Here is a 22,298-nt window from a genome sequence, read left to right on the forward strand (position 1 = left end):
TTACATGTTTTTGCTTTTCCTTAAGTTTTTGAACAATGACACTGAATGTTCATACACTAGCTACCACTATTCCCTTGCCCTCTAGCAATTCGCTGTGTTTTTCCTTAGGGAATGACCATATGACATCTGATTTACCCTCTTTTCCAACACTCCAACAACTTTGGTCTTGAAGGCGAGCGTTGATCCAGAGGGAAAATAACGAGCAACCCAACTTCTGGCCTGGTTACCTCGACGTGAGTGCGCATGCGTCTAATAGTTACCAACGTTAAGTTGTAGTTTACGCAGTTCTACTGCGCATGCGTACCGCTTGACTTTTCTTTTCCTCCAACCGCTGAAGAAAAGTCCCTTGAAAGTTTGACGGTAGCCCTCACTGAAGAACATGTAAATGCAAGGATTCAACGCGCTGTTCACGTGACCTAGGAAGTAGCCAATAAAATCCAAGGATGTGGGCAACCCACATGGGTAACTGTCTTTGTCGAAGAAGTACAGAAATGAGCGGACGTGCATTGGTATCCAGCACAGCGCAAACACGACCACCACTGTCACTAGCATTTTGAGCACAAGTTTCTTGGACCGCGATGTCCGAAGCACCTCTTCTACGTTTGGTCGGTTGATGCTTAATATGTCCTCGGATTGTCTTCGGCTTTCATTCGGGATGCCTTCGGAGGGGCAACGGAACCACAGATTGAATATCAGGATACCGTAGAGTACAGCCATGATCAGAAGTGGCGAAGCGTATAACAGAACGAATAGTACGACGGTGTAGGTCCTAGGGGCGAGCTCCTCGTCAAACAGAGGTCCCCATTTTTCGTCACATATGTAAACCCCATCATAGCTCACAACGTTCAACGCGTAGAGCAAAGGAGACATAAACAGCAGCGAAGATAACCATATACCAACGATCGCATACTTGACGTTATAGCGGTTGAGGAGCTTTTTCAACGGATGCATCACGCTAAGATAACGGTGGATGGCGAGTACTGTAAGACTCAAGACCGAGCAGGAGACAGACACGCCTTGTATAAACAGGACAAGCTTACAGAGGAACACTCCGAGGCTTCCAGCAATCCAGTCCACGTTCCGCGTTATCAGGATTTCTATATACGTTGGCATGTTAAACACCGTTATAAACAAATCGCTCGCTGCCATGTTGACAATGAGGAAGTTTGTCACACTACGCATGCGTCGATGGCGTTTAACCGCGTATATCAGCATCGTGTTGCCTACGAAGGAAATCACCATGGCAACGAAGTACAGCAGAAGCTTGATGACGTATACGGAATCTGAGTCGATGTTTTTCGGGCATTGGTCCCTTAACCCACTTTCTGTTGATGTGTTCATTGTGATGTTGATTGTTGTATAGTTTAACGGTAACTTGCTCGGTTTAACCGTGAAGTTGTGAGACTGGTGATGCGTGCTCATTTGCAATTACGCCCAGACTTTTCGATGTTGTTATTGGTAAATTGTCCACCGGATTTACCTGAAATGGCTGCAATAGGTGTCAAATAATGGTGCGCAACGATGTTCAAAAAGGTTGAAATGATGTTTGAAGGCTTCGCAAAAAGAAGTCTGTTGAGCAAATAGAACGTCTGGTCTTACCTTTCCTTCACAGTTTATTCGGCGGCTTGTCTGTAAGATGTATCGCCGCCTAATCTGCGAGTTTATATAACAAGCGATGCTAAGATGATGAAACTTGACGTGTGTAGATGCTTGTTACGCTTCTTTGGGAATGGTTGTATAGCAGGTTTAACGCGCTCTCTTACCGAAGTCGAAGGTTTCAACGCGTGTAAATTGCTTACATTCCAGAAGTGTTGGTTTTGTTAATTGTTTCCTTGAAGTTCAATTAAGTTCTCGAGATTTTATCGTCCTGTTCCTTTTCTCTGGTGCTAACTTTGTTGCCCCTGTAGTGATGAAGTAATGAAAGCGATATCTCCTGATGTTTATGGGGCCCTGTTTTGTCCTCGAGTCAGAATATTCGCCCGTCTGTTGTCTCAACCATTTACTAATGAATAATGTTTATGTTGTCCAATCTTTGTCTTAAGTGTCTCTCAGTAGTCTCTTTTAAACCTCTTCCAACGCGGTATCCCTCATCTAAATAGCAAGAAAACGAGACGTTAGGTTTTTATGCACTATACTTTCTCAGACAGGATGTCAGTCTTAGCCTTAATAATCTACTTGTGCCAATAATGTTCTGGAGTGGATTTAAAACATTAGACCCTTCCGCCCTCCAGTCTCATTACAAACTACTTGCACACGAAGTAGGCCCTAAAAGCTCTCAGCATGCCATCCGACACTACTTTTCTATCTTTTTCTATTTAGACTAGAATATATCAAGCAACCCACCTTATTTCAAAAAGGAATATGTGACCGGCGCTTAGAAATCACGTGACGTTTTGAGTATCAAACTCGGGCCAATATAGACACTCAAATCACACACAAGATAACGACAATAGAATAAAATATTTCAATAAAAATCAGCCCTTTTTGAGAAAGAAATTCTGGCTGAACAGAATACAATTCACATGTGACTTGGCACGTCAGTGTGTAGACGCGGCCTCGTTTATCATAAACGAACGACTGACGTATTTTCTCATAGCTTTCGACTTGGTTGATGTATTGCCTCGCATTTCGATGTACTACATGTTCTACAGGATATATGTTTTCGAGAGGTTTTTGTCTTCATAGTACGTGTTGCCCAAAGTAGATAAAAATAATAAAAGTTATTAGCGAAAATGTTAGACGTTCAAAATAAAGATGGGAAGCGGGGGAGGGGGGACCTGTCTAAGTTATGCTTTCAATTAAGAAACGAAAAAAAGGGGAATGTTGCTGGATTCTTTGATTATACCAGGGAAGTATACACTGATTATACAATTCACTTTCAGCCAAACCATCAAAAATCCAGCAGATCCACTCAGAATTTTAAGAGATTTTAGATTGACTGGCTAAAGGAGTAGTGTTGGCAGATTTCTATGGAAACCGTTTCATTGACGTCCACCGAAAATAATTTCGAAAGCGAAGTTTTCGTCTCGACTTGCGTGGGGAGAACATAGGATTTAGTAACCAATGATAAAGCTTGTTTTTGGGTGGCAACTTTATCTCCAAATAATCTAATGGTAATGGTAAACAATGGACCTTCTTTCGTTGTGTCTTTAAGATGTCGAGAATGCTGCTAATATGTCAGAGATTCTCCCAATGGGAGCAAAGAACCCCCTTAACCACCTGTTGGTTTATGGTTGATCTGTCAATCCACAAATGTATCCCAAAATGCTTTCTACCATATATAAGATTACCCATCTGACAACGCGCTCGCGGCTTGCTCGCTAGAGCAGTACATTTTACACTCCGCCATTTTACACTCCGCCATTTTACACTCCGCCATTTTACACTCCGCCATTTTACACTTCGCCATTTTACACTCCACCATTTTACACTCCGCCATTTTACACTCCGCCATTTTACACTTCGCCATTTTACACTCCACCATTTTACACTCCGCCATTTTACACTCCGCCATTTTACACTCCGCCATTTTACACTCCGCCATTTTACACTTCGCCATTTTACACTCCACCATTTTACACGCCGCCATTTTACACCGCCGTTTTACACTCCGTCGTTTTACACTCAGCACTCCGTCAATGCCGATGAACATCCATTTCCATCGGCTAATCCAAGCGAGAATCTGAGACATTTCCAATCAAATATCGTCCTTTCAAGTATGACTTTTTTTTTATTTTTTGCAAATAGACCGTCGTATTTTCAGACGTGAATAAAGGAGTGGTTGATCCACATTCTTAAAAAGACCAAGACCTCTAGTCTAGCACCCGCGGTATAAAAAGACCAAGACCTCTAGTCTAGCACCCGCGGTATAAAAAGACCAAGACCTGAAGTCTAGCACCCGCGGTATAAAAAGACCAAGACCTGAAGTCTAGCACCCGCGGTATAAAAAGACCAAGACCTGAAATCTAGCACCCGCGGTATAAAAAGACCAAGACCTGAAGTCTAGCACACGCGGTATAAAAGGCGCGTGCCTGGTCTGAGTAGTCGATTTCGCTATTCTTGTCGAGGGCGGAGCTCTATGACAAGAAGGAAAAAAATATGATAAATTCGAAATAATGTCTAAAAATATAAATAGTGCAAAAGCAATCAAATTTCTTTGATAACTGGACGGATAATAAATAGGGTATGGAAATATTTGGAAAAGGAAAAGTTGTCAGGTTTCGTTATTTTCACGCTCAAGCACTAGAAAAGTGTCATTTTAAAGAATTATATTCGAAATCGCATTTTTGTCGTTGTTAGTGAAGAAAACAAAGTCCAAGAAGCTCGTCGTTATTGCCTTGTGTGTATAAAACATTCTTGTCAACTTAGAAATGATCCAAGTCGATTTGCGGCTAGGCTCGATATTTACGGAGCTCTGCACTTGGCGTGGTCTAGCAGGAATGACGACTTGGACCAGGTCCGCGCCTTTTATACCGCGTGTCTTTCTTTAAACATTATGCAACGACACTCGGTAATGGCGCCCATGTGTTATTAACATGGCGCCAGCATGCGCGCGCGCTCACCAAAACTGGATTGTAACGTAATAAAAATTTTAATTGTTGTATAAAACATAAAGATTTTTTTTGTGCGTCTGTCCTCTGATAGATGCACGGCAAAAGCCACAGCCTGTCGACGGCGTTTCGTTCCTGTTTTTTTTTTTTTTTTTGTTCATGACAAGCTGTGATGTCATCCGTGCATCTATTTGAGGACAGACGCACGCAAAAATGAGATCTTTTTGTTAATTCTGTGTTTATCTTAACCGAAACTGTTTGGGTTTTATTTGGAATATCAAAATAATATGCTTAGATTTCATATACTGCGCTACTTTCAAAATGAAGTCGTTTTATTGTTTCATTGAAGAATGAATTTTATGGCGGATTTATTAGCTTACTATTGAAAATCCCATTTTTATAGATTTTATTTAGGCACATCTTCACAGAGGTCAGGCGGAACGTTTTAAAATACCTTGTCATGAGCGTGTTACTCACTTTATCAAACGGTTTCCAACAGTCTATTATATCTTAACGAGTAAGTCAGTGAGATTCGAGTCGATTCCTTCCCGACTCCGACTAAATTATTCGGTTCATGAGAATCTCTATTACTATAACCTCAGGCCCTTCCGGGAAACTGGTTTCGTTTACTTAGATATCTACGCGGAGTAAATGGACTCCTTTTAAGATAACAAATGAAAAACAAGTTTCTACAATTGCATTTTTGACGGATAGATGCTTAACAGCATCCCCTCATAGATCACTTTAAGATTTGTCACTATTAAACTGTTTCCAGTAGAAATGACATGAAAGCTTTACGACTTTCTTGCCTCTCAGGACTTAAAAACTATCTAATCAGGGTCGTAGTTAGAAACAAGTAGTATAGGAGTGGCGAGCTTCAGTCATTTTGTATCCTGTGCTGCGGTCCTGGCCCATAATGCAAGGTTTAATTGATAGCGATATAGATCAACAATAACAATCTTTTATTAGCAAGTTTTCTCATGTTAAAGATTTTCAGAAAAGTCCTAAATTTTCAGAAATGTTATAAAAGAATAACAAAGACAATAGCAACAATTGGAATAATAATTGAAACATGAATTAAAAAAAAAAGATAGATGAATGTTCCTATCCGGATGCAGAGGTTCCACATAAGGTCCCCAAAATCCCATTATCCCGATAGAAAAGTCACGCTATCGTGCTACATTGCTATCCCAATTTTCGTCGAGTTCCCGTATCCCGATCACTAAAAAAGCTAAATCCCGCATCCCCCCAAAAAATCATATTGTAGACCCTCGATGCATCTTGGTACCGTTCCAACAAACGGCTTAGAGCCTGATTATCTGTCAGTAACACGATCTTGATTGCCATCTGACATTCATTTTAACGTTTTCTATGCGCCAGATATGCTATCTTGCTAACTTGTTATCCGTTTGTTTTAAGTAGGCTAGTGTGAAAAGGTGTTCTATTTAAAATATGGCACTTCGCTGGTAAAAGTTTGATGGAAGCCTGACTGTCAGTAAAAAGAATTAAGCTAAGGTTTGAACTTTGTCACTACGTCGCTATTGGGTTTTATTTCAAAATAGAACAATTTAATTTGCATGAAAAACTCAAATTGACCCTTCGCTTGTCTGTTTGCTTGAAAATTTTGTCTAACATATATTTTAAAAAAACGTTGAAATATTATAATATTTAAAGGCAAATACTTATACGCCAAACTACATGTACATAATGGAAATGCCAAATAGATATTGTATTGTACTGTGTTGCTTGACCAGCGATATTATATTCTTTTGCTCAAAGTGTCTCAGCCTGGGTCGCTTGAATTAAACGATGGAAATGAGTGATTCACCAGACCTTTCTCTTACTCGGTAGGATTGGAGCCGTAATTATTAAAAAAAAACATATTTTAGAAGACATTATTTTGGCTTTAAAAGTCTTGATTGATGTATGGCTTACATCTTGTTGAGAGCATAAATTATTTTAACAGAAGTCAAGTCATTCAAGTTATGTATTGATTATCTTCGATGCGCAGTCGTAGTTTTGAGCTTTGCCAAAGAAAATAATCAAACAGCTTGTCTGTAGTCTTTCAGTCAGACCACCTAGTTAGTCTACAGCTTGTCTGTAGTCTTTCTAGTCATACCACCTAGTTATTCTACAGCTTGTATGTAGTAGTCTTTCTAGTCATACCACCTAGTTATTCTACAGCTTGTCTGTAGTCTTTCTACTTATACCACCTAGTTATTCTACAGCTTGTCTGTAGTCTTTCTACTTATACCACCTAGTTAGTCTACAACTTGTCTGTAGTTTTTCTAGCCTAACTATTCCTCTATTAGTAGATGTCTTTTCTCTTTACGTTGGGCTGGCTTAGAGAAAATATGTTCTGAGCATGTAATTAAATGAATTCAAGTTTTTTTACGATATGAAAAAAAAAACAGTATATTCAATAGCATACCCAAACTCTTTGTGATCTTGTCTTTGTTCACTGACACTCATAGTGGCTGAAATTCATTTCACCTTAATGAAAATGCATTGAAATCGCTACCGTGCTCGCTGTCTTGCTTATCCCTCGTGTGATTTTTTTATGGAGTTTTCTGGATTTGTAATGGAATTAATAATAGACTCAACATTTTAGCATTTGTCAAGCGCTAAGGCGATCTAACAGGTCTAAGTGAACCTGATTTGGCAAATGTTGCAGACTGATTCAAATACCTCAATATCATAATCAATATCGGTCGATTGTTTATGTCTATTTTACGTCTTGGCTGGATCAAGAAGGAGATTTTTGATAAATTTCAGACCTTAGCAATTATGTTTAACAAGTTAGTGTTAGTGTTTTATAGCAAAACTATGTAGTATACTTTTCATAATAATAACTTGTGAATACCACAGACAGCCCATCATCTCCCCTTCTCTTCTATTCTCTACTTGTGAATATCACAGACAGCCCATCATCCCCCCTCCTCTTCTATTCTCTGGTTGTGAATACCACAGACAGCCCATCATCCCCCATCCTCTTCTATTCTCTAGTTGTGAATACCACAGACAGCCCATCATCTCCCCATCCTCTTCTATTCTCTACTTGTGAATACCACAGACAGCCCATCATCCCCCCTTCTCTTCTATTCTCTAGTTGTGAATACCACAGACAGCCCATCATCCCCCCTTCTCTTCTATTCTCTAGTTGTGAATACCACAGACAGCCCATCATCTCCCCATCCTCTTCTATTCTCTACTTGTGAATACCACAGACAGCCCAACATCTCCCCCTTCTCTTCTATTCTCTAGATGCGAATACCACAGACAGCCCAACATCTCCCCATCCTCTTCTATTCTCTAGTTGTGAATACCACAGACAGCCCATCATCCCCCCTTCTCTTCTATTCTCTACTTGTGAATACCACAGACAGCCCATCATCCCCCCTTCTCTTCTATTCTCTAGTTGTGAATACCACAGACAGCCCATCATCTCCCCATCCTCTTCTATTCTCTACTTGTGAATACCACAGACAGCCCAACATCTCCCCCTTCTCTTCTATTCTCTAGATGCGAATACCACAGACAGCCCATCATCCCCCCATCCTCTTCTATTCTCTAGTTGTGAATACCACAGACAGCCCATCATCTCCCCATCCTCTTCTATTCTCTACTTGTGAATACCACAGACAGCCCAACATCTCCCCCTTCTCTTCTATTCTCTAGATGCGAATACCACAGACAGCCCAACATCTCCCCATCCTCTTCTATTCTCTAGTTGTGAATACCACAGACAGCCCATCATCCCCCCTTCTCTTCTATTCTCTAGTTGTGAATACCACAGACAGCCCATCATCCCCCCTTCTCTTCTATTCTCTAGTTGTGAATACCACAGACAACCCATCATCCCCCCTTCTCTTCTATTCTCTAGTTGTGAATACCACAGACAGCCCATCATCTCCCCATCCTCTTCTATTCTCTACTTGTGAATACCACAGACAGCCCATCATCCCCCATCCTCTTCTATTCTCTACTTGCGAATACCACAGACAGCCCATCATCCCCCCTTCTCTTCTATTCTCTACTTGTGAATACCACAGACAGCCCATCATCTCCCCTTCTCTTCTATTCTCTACTTGTGAATACCACAGACAGCCCATCATCCCCCCTTCTCTTCCATTCTCTAGTTGTGAATACCACAGACAGCCCATCATCCCCCATCCTCTTCTATTCTCTAGATATGAATACCACAGACAACCCATCATCCCCCCTTCTCTTCTATTTTCTACTTGTGAATACCACAGACAGCCCATCATCCCCCCTTCCTTTCCCATTCTCTAGTTGTGAATACCACAGACAGCCCATCATCCCCCATCCTCTTCTATTCTCTAGTTGTGAATACCACAGACAGCCCATCATCTCCCCATCCTCTTCTATTCTCTACTTGTGAATACCACAGACAGCCCAACATCTCCCCTTCTCTTCTATTCTCTACTTGTGAATAACACAGACAGTCCATCATCCCCCCTTCTCTTCTATTCTCTACTTGTGAATACCACAGACAGCCCATCATCTCCCCATCCTCTTCTATTCTCTACTTGTGAATACCACAGACAGTCCATCATCCCCCCTTCTCTTCTATTCTCTACTTGTGAATACCACAGACAGCCCATCATCCCCCCTTCTCTTCTTTTCTCTACTTGTGAATACCACAGACAGCCCATCATCTCCCCATCCTCTTCTATTCTCTACTTGTGAATATCACAGACAGCCCATCATCCCCCCTCCTCTTCTATTCTCTGGTTGTGAATACCGCAGACAGCTCACCTTTTCGATTAAAGTTAGAATTGGTTCCAGCTACGCTGAAGTTCATATTTTTTGTCTACCCTTGATGGCAGATAAGCTCAATGATTAAATACTTAAGAGAGGTGGAAAACCCTCGGATGATGAGCAGATACAAAAGCGAGGGATAAATATACTTAAAAGAAGATTTATGCGACGAATTGTTGAGTTTGTGACGCTTTCTATGCCCTTTACCTTTAAGAAGATTTGATAATCATGATAAAACCGTGATGCAGCTAACTAATCGATAAGTATACAGAGTGAATTGGAGATTCGTAGGGAACAAATGCAAAAACGCATATAATAAAAGCACTCGGATGTTGTAGGATTTTAGAGTCTGTGCCATATCCACGTTCTTGAAATAAATATTCTTTCTTTATCCAAAGCAACAATAGGAGATATTAGCGTTGATGTAACCGTTTCTTTTTCTACCGTTTCTAGAGGAAACTTTATACAAGCATTGATTTCAAATATTATTTTTTTTCGTTAAAAAAATATACCTTCGCTTTTCGCTGTTCATTAGTGCCATTAGTGCATTTTCGACAATAACTGATCTTCGAGTCTTTTTCCCGCCTTTTCTCTCAGTATAACGCGTGCGCCTTGCACGACACAGGGATCCCATAGACTAATGTGTAGTTTTCAGCGAAAAGTAGAGAGACCACACAGTGGGTTCAATCGGTTGCATAGTCCACACAAAGCGACTGTGACACCTACAACGTGTGAAGTTCTTGCGTTTTATTTCGTTTTAGCGCCTTTCTGCGTAGTCATTCAAACCGATTTTAGCCAATCACATTTCGTGCATTGAGCAGTAGGATGCCTTCTATGATGCAAGCCAATGACATTGCCAAATAACTTGCTATCCATTACAGATTACTAAAAAGAAATGTCAAATAAATATTTTGGGTGATTTTAGACTTGATCGCTAGCGAGAGTTTTCCACCGAATTACGTAACCATCCTGCATTTTCGTCATTCACCGAACTCTATTTTTCCTGTTGAACTCTCTGAGTGACTCATACGCCTATTTCAAAAACCGTTGTCAGTGCAAACGGCAAATCGCGATTGAGAAATGGCAGTTTTACGACCAAAAGGACCCACGGATCCCAAAATATCTGTTCCAAATTCAGAATACAAAATAAAACATACGACTATACATTTAATATAATTCGTATATGGTTCTGACATCCCTTGAATTTATTTATCACCTTAATTTTTACAAATAATTACTACCCATAAACACCTTTTGGTTGTAGAACTGCCATTCGGCAAATGCCATTCTCGTTCGCGGTGACAAACTTCATTGAAATAGGTTACACCATTATAGAAAGAAAACAATTGTATTTTGTTATATAATTTTTTTCATTTGTCTTGTATGTTTATTCGCTTTTCTTGAGTGTAAAAATTAGTTAGACTAGCATAACACTTTCAAACCATACTTTTATGCTTTCAAGGAGACTAAAAAAAGCATGATATTGTACAGATATTACATCCTAAATGGCTCCTTTATGCCATGAAAAATGTTTTAATAATCATGTTTTTATTTAAACTGACCCAAGCGGCTAACATTTGTCGATTCAAATTTCTCTTGTTTAATTAGCTTTTTTTCTAGAAATGCTTATAGCATTTGTTTGCTATCCAAAATGAAATCGAACACGAATGAGTTACATTAAAGGCTTCAGGTCGTTTTGCACAAGTCAATTCACCTATACAGTATTTGTTTAAAACATAAGCATATATACATAGCTGAATGAAAGCCTACGTTAGAAACATCAATGTCATCTCCATTACATTTTCTCTCTTACTCTTTTTGTTACAAAAAAACCGTATACAAATAAAACCCTAGGGGGTATTAAGATGCACTTTCGCGAACTGCTGGAGATTATGATTCGATTTCCACTTTCCTTAGCTAAACAGATCTGGCAATCTTCGCCAAATCTATCAATTAGTTACGAGAAATGGGAAAAATTGAACAAGCACTTAGAGGGGAAATCCTTCCATCCTTGGCAATTTTTTAGGTATATATTTTTTGTACAGTACCCTTGGCATGACGATCTTACTTGCAAGTAAATGTTACATCCAAGAGGCTGAAATGTATTCTTTATTTTTTCGCACATTTGGTAATTACCGCTACAAAATTGAACTAAAACTGTATTTTTTCACAGGATATTTCTTTGCAATTCAAAAGAAATTACACCGTCCTATAGATACTGTACTTTTGTAAGTCAAGTTGAATTCGTTTATGCGCTATTGGCTATCCCTATTTGAGATGAAACCGAATTTAAGAGACTTGTATCATTTCGTCTGAAACGTCTAAGAGTGCTTCTCGTGTGATCAAGCCGGGACGATAGGAATTGAGTCTTTCGATAATGGGACTCGAATGGGACAACGAAATACTAATTTGTTTAGCGAGTGTAAAAAAAACAAGATATATATTGAATAAAAAAGAAAACACGACAAGCATATATAAGCTTTGTTTACCTTTGTGTCCCCTTCTAGTGTTGGTTTCCTTCTTTTGTTGGCTTAAGCGCTGCAAAAACAAGCGAGAGATTGTCCCGTCGACCTATGCTCTATCGGGAATCGTATGCGTTGGTGGTGGAACAAAGCTAGCTGTCCTCGACTCGCAGCACGAAATCAAACCTGCAAGTTTTGAAACCAGCCCTACATATTAATCCGCCGCTCATCAATTTGAATATATAATGTCTCATACACGTCGTCCCGCTAAAATCTCCCTCGAAGACTAGGTTTGTGATGTACTGAATTTCATTCTTTGAAAATGCTTCAGGCGGTTTTGTACGTGTGAGCTTCTTTTTAGGGATTTCTAATGGTTTTTACGTCGGTATAGTTCTTAGATATTATTATTAAGCTCATTTAGTATTTTATTTACAAATTGTGCAATATTCGCCACGTCAGGGTTGTAATACATCACATTGTGTAATTATTTCATTGTAAATATTTTTCAATCCGAATTCCTATGAATTCAATTTACTACCACTAATATCATTCAAACCTTAAGTTAACTTTCCAATAATCAAAATTAAATGTTTTCTGTTTTTGTGGTCACTCTTCCGTTTTCCTTGGCTGATAAAAAGTTTATCTGTTTTATATATGTATTTATAATGAATATTGAGAGTCTCTATAACTCAACACAAACACTACCGTAACATATAGACCGCAAATTCTCAACTCGATGCCCAAACTCCGCGGTTATTGTGGTGGTTTTGATAAAAAACATCAGATATGTTTTTTTTTTTTGCGGTTTTCAGTTGACTTATTAATTAAAACATTATTTTGAGTCAAAATGACTTCGAAAACCATATTTTTCATCTTTTTTGATTTTTACTGTCAAATGATGAACGTCGGTGAACGTTTTTTTTGTGTGTGAAATAGTTAAATAACTAAAAAACATTTTTACTGAAATTGGTGTCAAATAGATCTTTTCAATGCTCTCATATTTGAGTCTAACTTTGTTTTTTTAAATATTAGAAGTACTTAAACCATTATTTTTTTTTATGGTAATGGAGGATAAACAAGGATAATGTTTGTAATATAGTGGACTTCATGGAAACATGACATTTCCGAAAAAAAATTAAATTGATCGACAGTCTTACCAACATGGTGATCTTCCGTCAGACCAACAGATCCACTTTTTAATTGATAACACCATCATTACCTTATAACCTACAATCATCTGCTTGCCTTGCGACTGCGCAACTTTCTAGCGCAGGGGTTTTCATAAAGGGTTACATCGTCAACTGCGCAACTTTCTAGCGCAGGGGTTTTCATAAAGGGTTACATCGTCAACTGCGCAACTTTCTAGCGCAGGGGTTTTCATAAAGGGTTACATCGTCAACTGCGCAACTTTCTAGCGCAGGGGTTTTCAGTTGCTGACTCAGGCGCGGTTATTCTAGCAGATGAATCAACAGGAGAACAGTGAAAACTCGTTGGCATATCAAATGATCTTGTTTTCAAATCCGTAGTTTTTCCACCTCACTCGGTCAAAGTTATATACCATATTTGGGATTTTTGAAATCTTTGTTTTGATTTCTATTATTACACAAGAACTGTGAATTTCAAGAATTCACACAAAACACGAATCGTCAACTTGGAAAAGAGGCCTTGGCCCCAACGGTTTGTATTATCACAGGTTTCCCGCGCACTTGACCCAGGCCCTTTCAGACCATTTAGCTAAACGAGAGGAATGGGCTGACCTGATTCTTCAGGCTAATCGCCTGTCGGAGTATCGAGTAAATCGGACTCCATAAAAACAATCCATACGCACCCTTTTTCGCAGGCAACGCCATACACTTGGAGTGACAGAGAAAGAGTATGGCGTTAATGGTAATTAAGACCGAGGTATGTTTTTAAAAATCCTAACCATTCTAACAAAGTATTTTTATAGTGCTCCTTTCGGTAATGATAATTGCTAGTGAGTTTTGACTTGGTAAATCTAAGGATAGCAAACGATAAAGGGAAACTCCTACAATTTAAAAAAAAAAACTTAAGAAGCAACTTATCGAAACCTGCATCTGAGCGGAAATAGCTCAATATCTGAAAATGGAGATAGTCCATAGTGTATTTGAATAGGAATATTACCTTTTGAATGGATATCACTTTACCGCGCGCTACCATCAGGGCCAAGCTTGACAATCTTCCCTGACGCGTCAGTGCGCATGAGAACACGGTGCCACCGCCTAGCTATGAAGGACCAATCCATTTCAAACCAGGTAAGTTGCGAAATGATTTTTAGAACTTATGCTTGCCTTTATTTGAAATAGGATAAAGAAACTTTTGGTAAAATGTAAGCGTGCATTTCTAAGCATTTATTAACTTATTCTAGCGCGCCAGCACCTGCTTAATCTCATTGTATGACCGCTGGATAAAACAGTGTGTGTTAAAATCGAAAAGTTCGAGTTCAATTTCGAAATAATTTGCACGCGAGTGAGTTTTTTTAAAGCCGTCGGCGAGTGCATCCCTCTTGAATTATTTTCCATTTGAAGAAGAAATCGTATGATTACCTTTTTATGATGTACATGGCAAAAAAATATAGAAACAGATCTATCATTTGTGTCTATAAAATTGTCGTTTGGAGAAAAACGGTTGAAACATAGTAGAGTCCATTATTTCAGAATACATTCCACGTCTGGCCTTTTTAGTATTCTATTGTTCATTTGTTTGTAAGCCAATCAGCGTCCATTGACATTGCACTACCTTTTCCTACATGAATCACCTCAAACTGGACTACTCTCAGCCAATCAGATCGAGCAAAATTGACATGTATATTATAAGCGCTTATACCATCGTCAAATTCCTGTTTATATCAACGACACGGGCAGTAGATTTTATATTTCGAGAATATAGTACAGTACAGAGCTCACCACACAATGCGCTTTCGTTGTCTAACTCAAGGTCACATGGTTCATATAGATATTTCCTGTTCGGTCGTTATTTAAAAAAAAATTGTTGACCGACTGGGGAATATTGCTTTCGTGTGCGAAGCATAATTGAGTAGAGGGGGATTTGGCGGGAAATGTATTTTAGCGCGTTGCGTTAAGAGCGGGAAAAAATGGCGGGAAATGTGGTGGCCGCGCGTACAGCTTTTTCATTTAAAGCGATATTGTAGAGCAATATGGAACCACCGGAGAAGCGGTTTGCTAATCTTTAAGAGGCAGAAGGTGCCTATCTAAAGAAAGAAAAAAAAAGAAAATCCCAAAGCACAGACAAGTTCACGAAGACAGCAGTTTCAACTCTTCCGCTTTTGTTCAAGAGACCGGGGTAGAGTAAAAAGCAAAAACTAAATGTAAAACTCATTTTGGTTTGCGCAAACGCCAGCCTTCCATTTTTATCTGTCTCAGCCTAAATTTATTTAACCTTTTTCATTCTCCAAATACATTTTTTTATTAATAATTATATTATTTTTCCTATAAAAAAGACCTCGACTTCGTCCCGGAAAACATCAAAATTCTCGGAAAACAAAACTGATGTTTCTCTCCGGAGCAGTCATTATGTGTATGATTTGAGAAACATGAGCAAACAGAAACCAAGATTCAAGGGATTCAAACACCCTTTCTTCGCTACCTTTCCTTCGTTCCCCTATGACGTTATCTTTGCAGAATCAAACTAAATATGATATTGAGACTCCTGGTGCGCGCACCCCCCCTCCCTTGGCTGATATGATACCTATGACTGCGCAGACCCCCCCTCCCCTCGGCCATACCTGGGTACGCGCCCGAAAATTGAATATTGCGAAATATCGTGGCTAAGGTAATTCCGATGCATTGCGCATCGAGTTCTGAACACAAGTGATATTACCTTGCTTTGCCTTGAAAATGAAGAAAATCATAAAATGTTTATATATATTTTTTTTTCGCTAGAACCGATCTGGTCACCCATACTTTTTCTTATTTTAAATATCGTCGTTCTACGCTATAAAACACTCTAAATATCGTCTTTCTACGGAAGCTATAAAGCACTCTAAAGATTCCTGACCCAAGTGGTTTAAGCAATTTATTTAAAAAAGCTTTGAGGATTGTCATCTCAGGCCCCAAATCCCTTGGATTATGAAAAGCCGCGCGCGAAGCTCCAAAGGTATAGAAATTTGTTACAAATATGTGACTTGGTTTTTGTGGTCATCGCACGGGTACCCTGTGGTGTCACTTTCCAGCCAGTCAGCCGCGCAACTCCCAGGCCCCACTCGACCTCATCTACATTGTAGCCAGGCAATCTCGCTTACTGACATGCGTTAGACCCAGTTGATTGAGAAATCACAGCGAGAAAAAGTAAACAGTTTTAGCTGTTTGACGTTTTTCTTTGTGTAATGAAATTTTTTCTTTGTGTAAATAAATATGCCCTTTTTATCCGAGGAGAGGATATTTAAAAAAGGAACGAATTTTCAAAAGGAAATTTTAATTGCAAAAAAGTGCTGATTGTGATACCATGGATTTCAAAAGTTACTTTTTGCTCCGACGAAAGACTAACGCTCGAAACGTCAGCGCAACTAGTTTGTTTCACAGAGGCGTTTAACATACCTTTTCAACCTTGTGGTGATTCATACCTTGTCTTCACCACGCCTACGCAGACCATCTAGTTTTTCTACAGCTTGCCTGTAGTCTTTCTAGTTATATCATTTGTCAGAATGTAGCTTTGAAGCAAATATACATTAATGGCACTTATGTGAAGGGGAGGGGTTTTTAGAGCAATAGACAAAGCAACAACATGGTGTTATTTAAATTATAAATTTTTAAAGAAAGCAGTTATTTCTATCAATTCAAAATAATAAGGAAAGGGGAATATCAGGTAACGAACTTGTGCTTTTGAAAAAATAAGTTATTTGAGGAAAGGTTAATTTTTATGAAACATCTCAAGTAGTCAATTTCTTCCTTTTCTCTCCATGTTGACTATTTTTCTTGCAATTGATATTCTTTGGTGTTTCAATTCTACCCCGCGTTTTCAAAACACGATTTGTTTTGGTTTTCTGTTCCGTCAGTAAAACCATTCTGAGCCAATCAGAGTCTCGCTGTGTGCACTTCCCTGGCTATCCTCTGGACGAAAACCAGACAGTGTCGCGACGGAAAGACAGGCAACTGCACTTAGGCGAGAGATGGCAAGAGTCAGATTGGCTTAGAATAATTTGACTGGCGGAACAGAAAATCCCAAAAGACACAAACAAATTTATTTTTTTGAAAATGCGGCGTCGCGATATAACGGATTCGACAGTAATGATCAGGTTTTGTCTGAAATTAGAAATGTAGGACTTTCATTAGTGTCTTCCATTTTTAAGCCAATCTGTGTTTCTCCATTGCATTTATTTTTAATTAGCACTAGTATGGGTGGGCAAGTTAAAACAGGCTACCATATGCCAATAAAGGACGCCCGGTGAATCAATATGTAATGTGATGACAGGAAGTACATTTGTGGATTTTAATTTTAACATTTGTTTCTGAATAATCAGACCAATGAAGGGAGGAATCGTCATGAAATCCTTACATAAAAACCACAGTATCATCTAAACTTGTGTCCAACTATATATATATATATATATATATAGTTTAAACCTTTGAAATGCTATTACATTTATGACATATTCTTTACAAGGACAAAGCTTATCAGAATGTTGTTTTGATAAAAAAAAAGAATTTACCATTAGTCTCTTGATAAAAATTTTCTATGAACTAAGACACCTTGAACTATGACAGTCTTCTCGCACCAGGGGTTGTGTTTGTTGCCTTTAATGTACTGGATAATTTATGAGGGCTGGATCCATTTGTAGGGGCCATAATAAAATTTATAAATTTAGGTATTTTAGATCTCATTAAGATTTAAATTCTAAAGATGAGGAGAGCAGAATCCTGGACGCCTAGATCCCCATAACACTACTTCAGTCAGTCAACGCAAAAGGTGTTTAATGGTGGCTCCGCTTTTAGGCAGTGCCTAAACCTATATATTAAATTTGTCAAAACTATCAAGATCTTTAGGTTTTATCGCTCGTTGCTCGATTTCTTTTTTCCTTGACTTGATTTTGCCCCAAACAAACGACTCAGGCACACTATTTATCCTTCTAGGAGTGAATTGCCTTTGGCACGATACGCGATAACCAAAATGACTTCGTTTTGCCTTATCGAGTTTAGGATAAGTACAAATGTGTTACTGCAACGAAAAAAGGAAGCTAACTTTGATGCGTGCCTAATCTCACATTTTCCTTTCTTCTTTATGCTTGGATGATGTGATTGCACGTAATGCGAGGCTAGTGCCTTAAATATAATGCTTCCTCCATCACTTTGATAACACTCTTCTTGTTTTATAAGAGTCTTCTTTTTATGAAAGTCCAGCCTGGGATTTCGCCAAATTTTAAGAACATGCCAAGAACATGCCGAGGCTCAGAATCAAATTGTTTTGACAATAAAAACCTTAAAAACTATTTTTATTGATCAATTGTGTAATCATCTAGTAATAGTTTATGGGTGAAATATATTCATACTCTATAGCGCTTAGAGTCCATAATCGATTTCATGAACTATTACACATATATAGAAAAGAAAATTATTACTTGAAGCACTAAATCTGAATCCGGAAAACTTGTTTGCAAATCTAATCCAAGATGGCGGCTGTGATCGCCCACTAAACGCGTGAATGTAGGCTAAGTCAAGGGCATGATTTTTGGTTTTTTGATCTTCATGTATTTCGTAGAAGTTGTAAGGCAACGATTGGTGCTTCTACTTGGACTCCTAGAGATATAAAAACTATTACTTACCTTAAATGCTAAAGAAATATAGAACTCCAACCTGCAATACGATTGCCGACCTTCAGCCTATCTATACTTGTATTGGGTCCTCGGATGTCTACAAACTAAACTGGTAGTATTTACATGGTCAAATAGAACTGGGAAAAATCTTTCAAGATGCTCTAGGTATACCCGATGCTGTCCTTGTCTGGTATCCGGAGTAGTCAATCAATCATATCACATGATCATATTGACCAATCAATGACTTACATATAGCCCCATAAACCCATTTGACTGCACACAGCAAAGGAATTTATTGGTCAATATGTCATGATTGACAACGTTAACGAATTCAGCCGTAACATGTCTTCCCAGACATTACGTGTGATTCTGCATGTGACGCTTCATACGTTAGTTGTGAACATCAACAGGATTTTATATAAGCGTTTTTATTCAGCTCTTTTCCGCGTTAGACATAACTATTCGATTCATAAATACCGCTTGAACCCTAATTAGAATTTAATTTAATTTACACTTCAGCACTTTGAACACTCGGAAAGAATACACAGACTTGTAGACTGCACTCTTTTTTAATGAGAACCTTTTCTATAAAAATGTCCTGCCTGAGATTTCACCAAATTTTAGGATGATGCTAAAAAATTGTCAAGGCTGAGGTAGCAGCTAAATATTACTTTGTTAGTCTGAAGCGTGGTAAAGTGCAGAATCAAATTGTGTTCAGTGTGTTCATAATAACAACCTTGAATATTATTGCTATTCATCATTTCTATAGTTCTCTTCCTAATTCTTCTCTTCCTAGTTCTCTTTCTGTTCTCTTCCTAATAATTCAATGGGTATTATATTCTTATATTTACTGAAATTTAAGAATATCGTTATCTTCAGCCTTGAATTGCTCCAAAAATAAGAACGGCCCAGCCTCAACTGAAAATTAGACGTCTTATAAAAAAGAGTGTATTTTTCATTCAAACATGTGTCCTTAGTATTGAAGCTGAGATGGGAAGTCATTATTAGAACCGACCTTCAGCCTATCTATACTTGTATTGGATCCTCGGATGTCTACAAACTAAACTGGTAGTATTTACATGGTCAAATAGAACTGGGAAAAATCTTTCAAGATGCTCTAGGTATACCCGATGCTTTCCTTGTCTGGTATCCGGAGTAGTCAATCAATCATATCACATGATCATATTGACCAATCAATGACTTACATATAGCCCCATAAACCCATTTGACTGCACACAGCAAAGGAATTTATTGGTCAATATGTCATGATTGACAACGTTAACGAATTCAGCCGTAACATGTCTTCCCAGACATTACGTGTGATTCTGCATGTGACGCTTCATACGTGAGTTGTGAACATCAACAGGATCTTATATAAGCGTTTTTATTCAGCTCTTTTCCGCGTTAGACATAACTATTCGATTCATAAATACCGCTTGAACCCTAATTAGAATTTAATTTAATTTACACTTCAGCACTTTGAACACTCGGAAAGAATACACAGACTTGTAGACTGCACTCTTTTTTTATGAGAACCTTTTCTATAAAAATGTCTTGCCTGAGATTTCACCAAATTTTAGGGTAATGCTAAGAAATTGTCAAGGCCCAGGTAGCAGCTAAATATTACTTTGTTAGTCTGAAGCGTGGTAAAGTGCAGAATCAAATTGTGTTCAGTGTGTTCATAATAACAACCTTGAATATTATTGCTATTCATCATTTCTATAGTTCTCTTCCTAATTCTTCTCTTCCTAGTTCTCTTTCTGTTCTCTTCCTAATAATTCATTGGGTATTATATTCTAATATTTACTGAAATTTAAGAATATCGTTATCTTCAGCCTTGAATTGCTCCAAAAATAAGAACGGCCCAGCCTCAACTGAAAATTAGACGTCTTATAAAAAAGAGTGTATTTTTCATTCAAACATGTGTCCTTAGTATTGAAGCTTAGATGGGAAGTCATTATTAGAACTCTTGAGATATAGAGCTTTCCTTCACGAGTCCAGGTATGTTGGTGTCAGATTTCTCTTCTAATTATATCTTCAATAAGAACTGAATATTCCGCAAGCTTAGGATATTCCTATCTCTAGCCCCGAGGGCCGGAACAGTATCATCACGTACTCATACTCGGGTGTGGATAGATAGCATGATAAAATCTACACTGCATTGATATGTGTCTAGTCATAAAATTTAGTAGAGGCACTACTAAAAAACTATTCGCAAAACGTTGCGTGTTACCCTGCTAGCAGAGGCCTCTTTTCTCTGTATTTCGCTGTGCTGGAGTTCGCGAGGAAAAGATACCTCTGCCATGGGTCGAAACTGTTTCTGTTGCGCATGCGTGAGCGTTAATAAGCGACCGACGTGCCAAAACCCGTACCATCGCGCGAAAGCTGTCAATATGCTTTGCATGGGTTTAGTCGGAAATCATGAATCAAACTCCGGTTAGTTCTTCTCTTCGAAAAAAGAAAACAACTGTTCAATTTCAATCACCTAAAACGTCACTAAAAAGATTGAACAACAAACGCAGCAAAGACGAGTTTTGTCTTGTTTGTGGAATTAAAATTCAAGATATCTGGGCAGGCGAGTTTCTTCAATGTAAATATCGCACAGTTGGATTCGAAGAAAATGTTACAAAACTTTTTGGTAAACTTAGATCAGCTATTCCCAGAAGAATATGCAAAACCTGTAAACGGAAGATTGACTCGTTTGTCAAAAGAGAGAAAATTCTGAATGAAGATAAGGCATTGAATGGCTTCTTTTATAATTCGTCGCGTGATATTTCTACGGAGGACGCCTTTTCGAATGCGGGCTTATTATCCGGCAGCGGATATACGTTTTATGCATGCGCTAGTCATTGTGGGCTCAAATAGTGGCCAGTAATTAATGAACGGAGCATGCGCACTGGATCTCGTCCACGATCGTGGACGGCGGTTTGATTAAACGAACTTGCGACCCATGGCAGAGGTATCTTTTCCTCGCGAACTCCAGCCCAGCGAAATACAGAGAAAAGAGGCCTCTGCTAGCAGAGAAGTTGCGTGTTGGCTTTGATAGCAAAGACCCGCCTCTTTCTAATTGTTTATCTTGGAGTTCTGCTGAGGTAGTAGCCTGTATAGTTTGTGGTTGGGATTCGCCATGAATTCGCTGAAGAGTCTGTTTGTTGCAACCTCACGCCTTTCGTGTAGTGGTAAATGGTCGTCTACGCATTTTAATATGAATAATACATATTATGGGATCACGAGATGAGGGTTTTTGGATATATTACTGTGTTCTAAACCCGAGATCAAGAAATTAAAAGAATACGGGACTGTACTTATGATTATTTTTTCGATAACGTTGTTAAAACTTGAAAAACCGCTCCTCAAGATTTCATATTTTCAAAAACTAATTTCGTTGCTTTGCCTTTGCCGCCCTTTTGTTGTATTACTTTTTACAATAATTCTACAATAAGTTCAATTGATTCTTTTGCTCCTTCTTTTGCTCGTTTCTATTTTACTCAAAGGGTTCACACACGAAATTTCAGCGAGATAACTCTAATATTCAAAAAGGCGAGTGCGCAGACCACCTATCTACATCTTGATTGTAGTCTTTCTATTCAGACCACCTAGGTTACATGTATTTTATTGCCATAATTAATCCCTTTTTTAATTTCTAATTAACCCGTTAACACTATTTTTGAGCTGAATTTACAGAAAACAGGCCGACAACAGATACCTCCCCCTATT

The 22,298-nt window shown here is 38.6% G+C and overlaps 1 protein-coding gene and 1 long non-coding RNA gene across 8 annotated transcripts in view; one reads left to right on the forward strand and one right to left on the reverse strand.

Annotated features, from left to right (window-relative positions):
• Positions 1–18,889, reverse strand: LOC5513460 (trissin receptor). Of its 5 annotated transcripts, none has more exons than XM_048722997.1 (3): positions 12,952–13,096; positions 11,822–11,980; positions 1–2,091 (listed from the first exon to the last, which is right to left on the reverse strand). In XM_048722997.1, exon 3 carries the CDS (start codon positions 1,420–1,422, stop codon positions 250–252), a length of 1,173 nt encoding a protein of 390 aa, XP_048578954.1. In that variant the 5' UTR covers positions 1,423–2,091; positions 11,822–11,980; positions 12,952–13,096; the 3' UTR covers positions 1–249. The 5 variants fall into 5 exon arrangements, with proteins under 5 accessions (XP_048578954.1, XP_032238910.2, XP_032238908.2 ...); XM_032383019.2 differs by lacking the exon at positions 12,952–13,096 and having other exon boundaries at positions 1–1,489; positions 1,600–2,091; positions 11,822–12,180; XM_032383017.2 differs by lacking the exons at positions 11,822–11,980; positions 12,952–13,096 and adding an exon at positions 18,591–18,889.
• The window catches only part of LOC116618876, a 15,250-nt gene continuing 6,141 nt past the window's right edge, over positions 13,190–22,298 (forward strand). Inside the window, exons 1-2 of one of the 3 annotated variants that reach the window (XR_004296389.2) lie at positions 13,190–13,696; positions 13,976–14,067. This is a non-coding gene — a long non-coding RNA (uncharacterized LOC116618876). Of the gene's footprint in view, positions 13,697–13,936; positions 14,068–22,298 lie in introns of those variants that run through there. The other 2 variants (XR_004296390.2, XR_004296387.2) reach the window with 2 other exon arrangements.

The sequence above is a fragment of the Nematostella vectensis genome, chromosome 15, assembly GCF_932526225.1.
Source record: "Nematostella vectensis chromosome 15, jaNemVect1.1, whole genome shotgun sequence".
Lineage (NCBI taxonomy): Eukaryota > Metazoa > Cnidaria > Anthozoa > Actiniaria > Edwardsiidae > Nematostella > Nematostella vectensis.

Coding starts and splice junctions, on each gene's coding strand:
- LOC5513460 (XM_032383017.2), bottom strand. CDS start 1,422: ATGAGCACGCATCACCAGTCTCACAACTTCACGGTTAAACCGAGCAAG.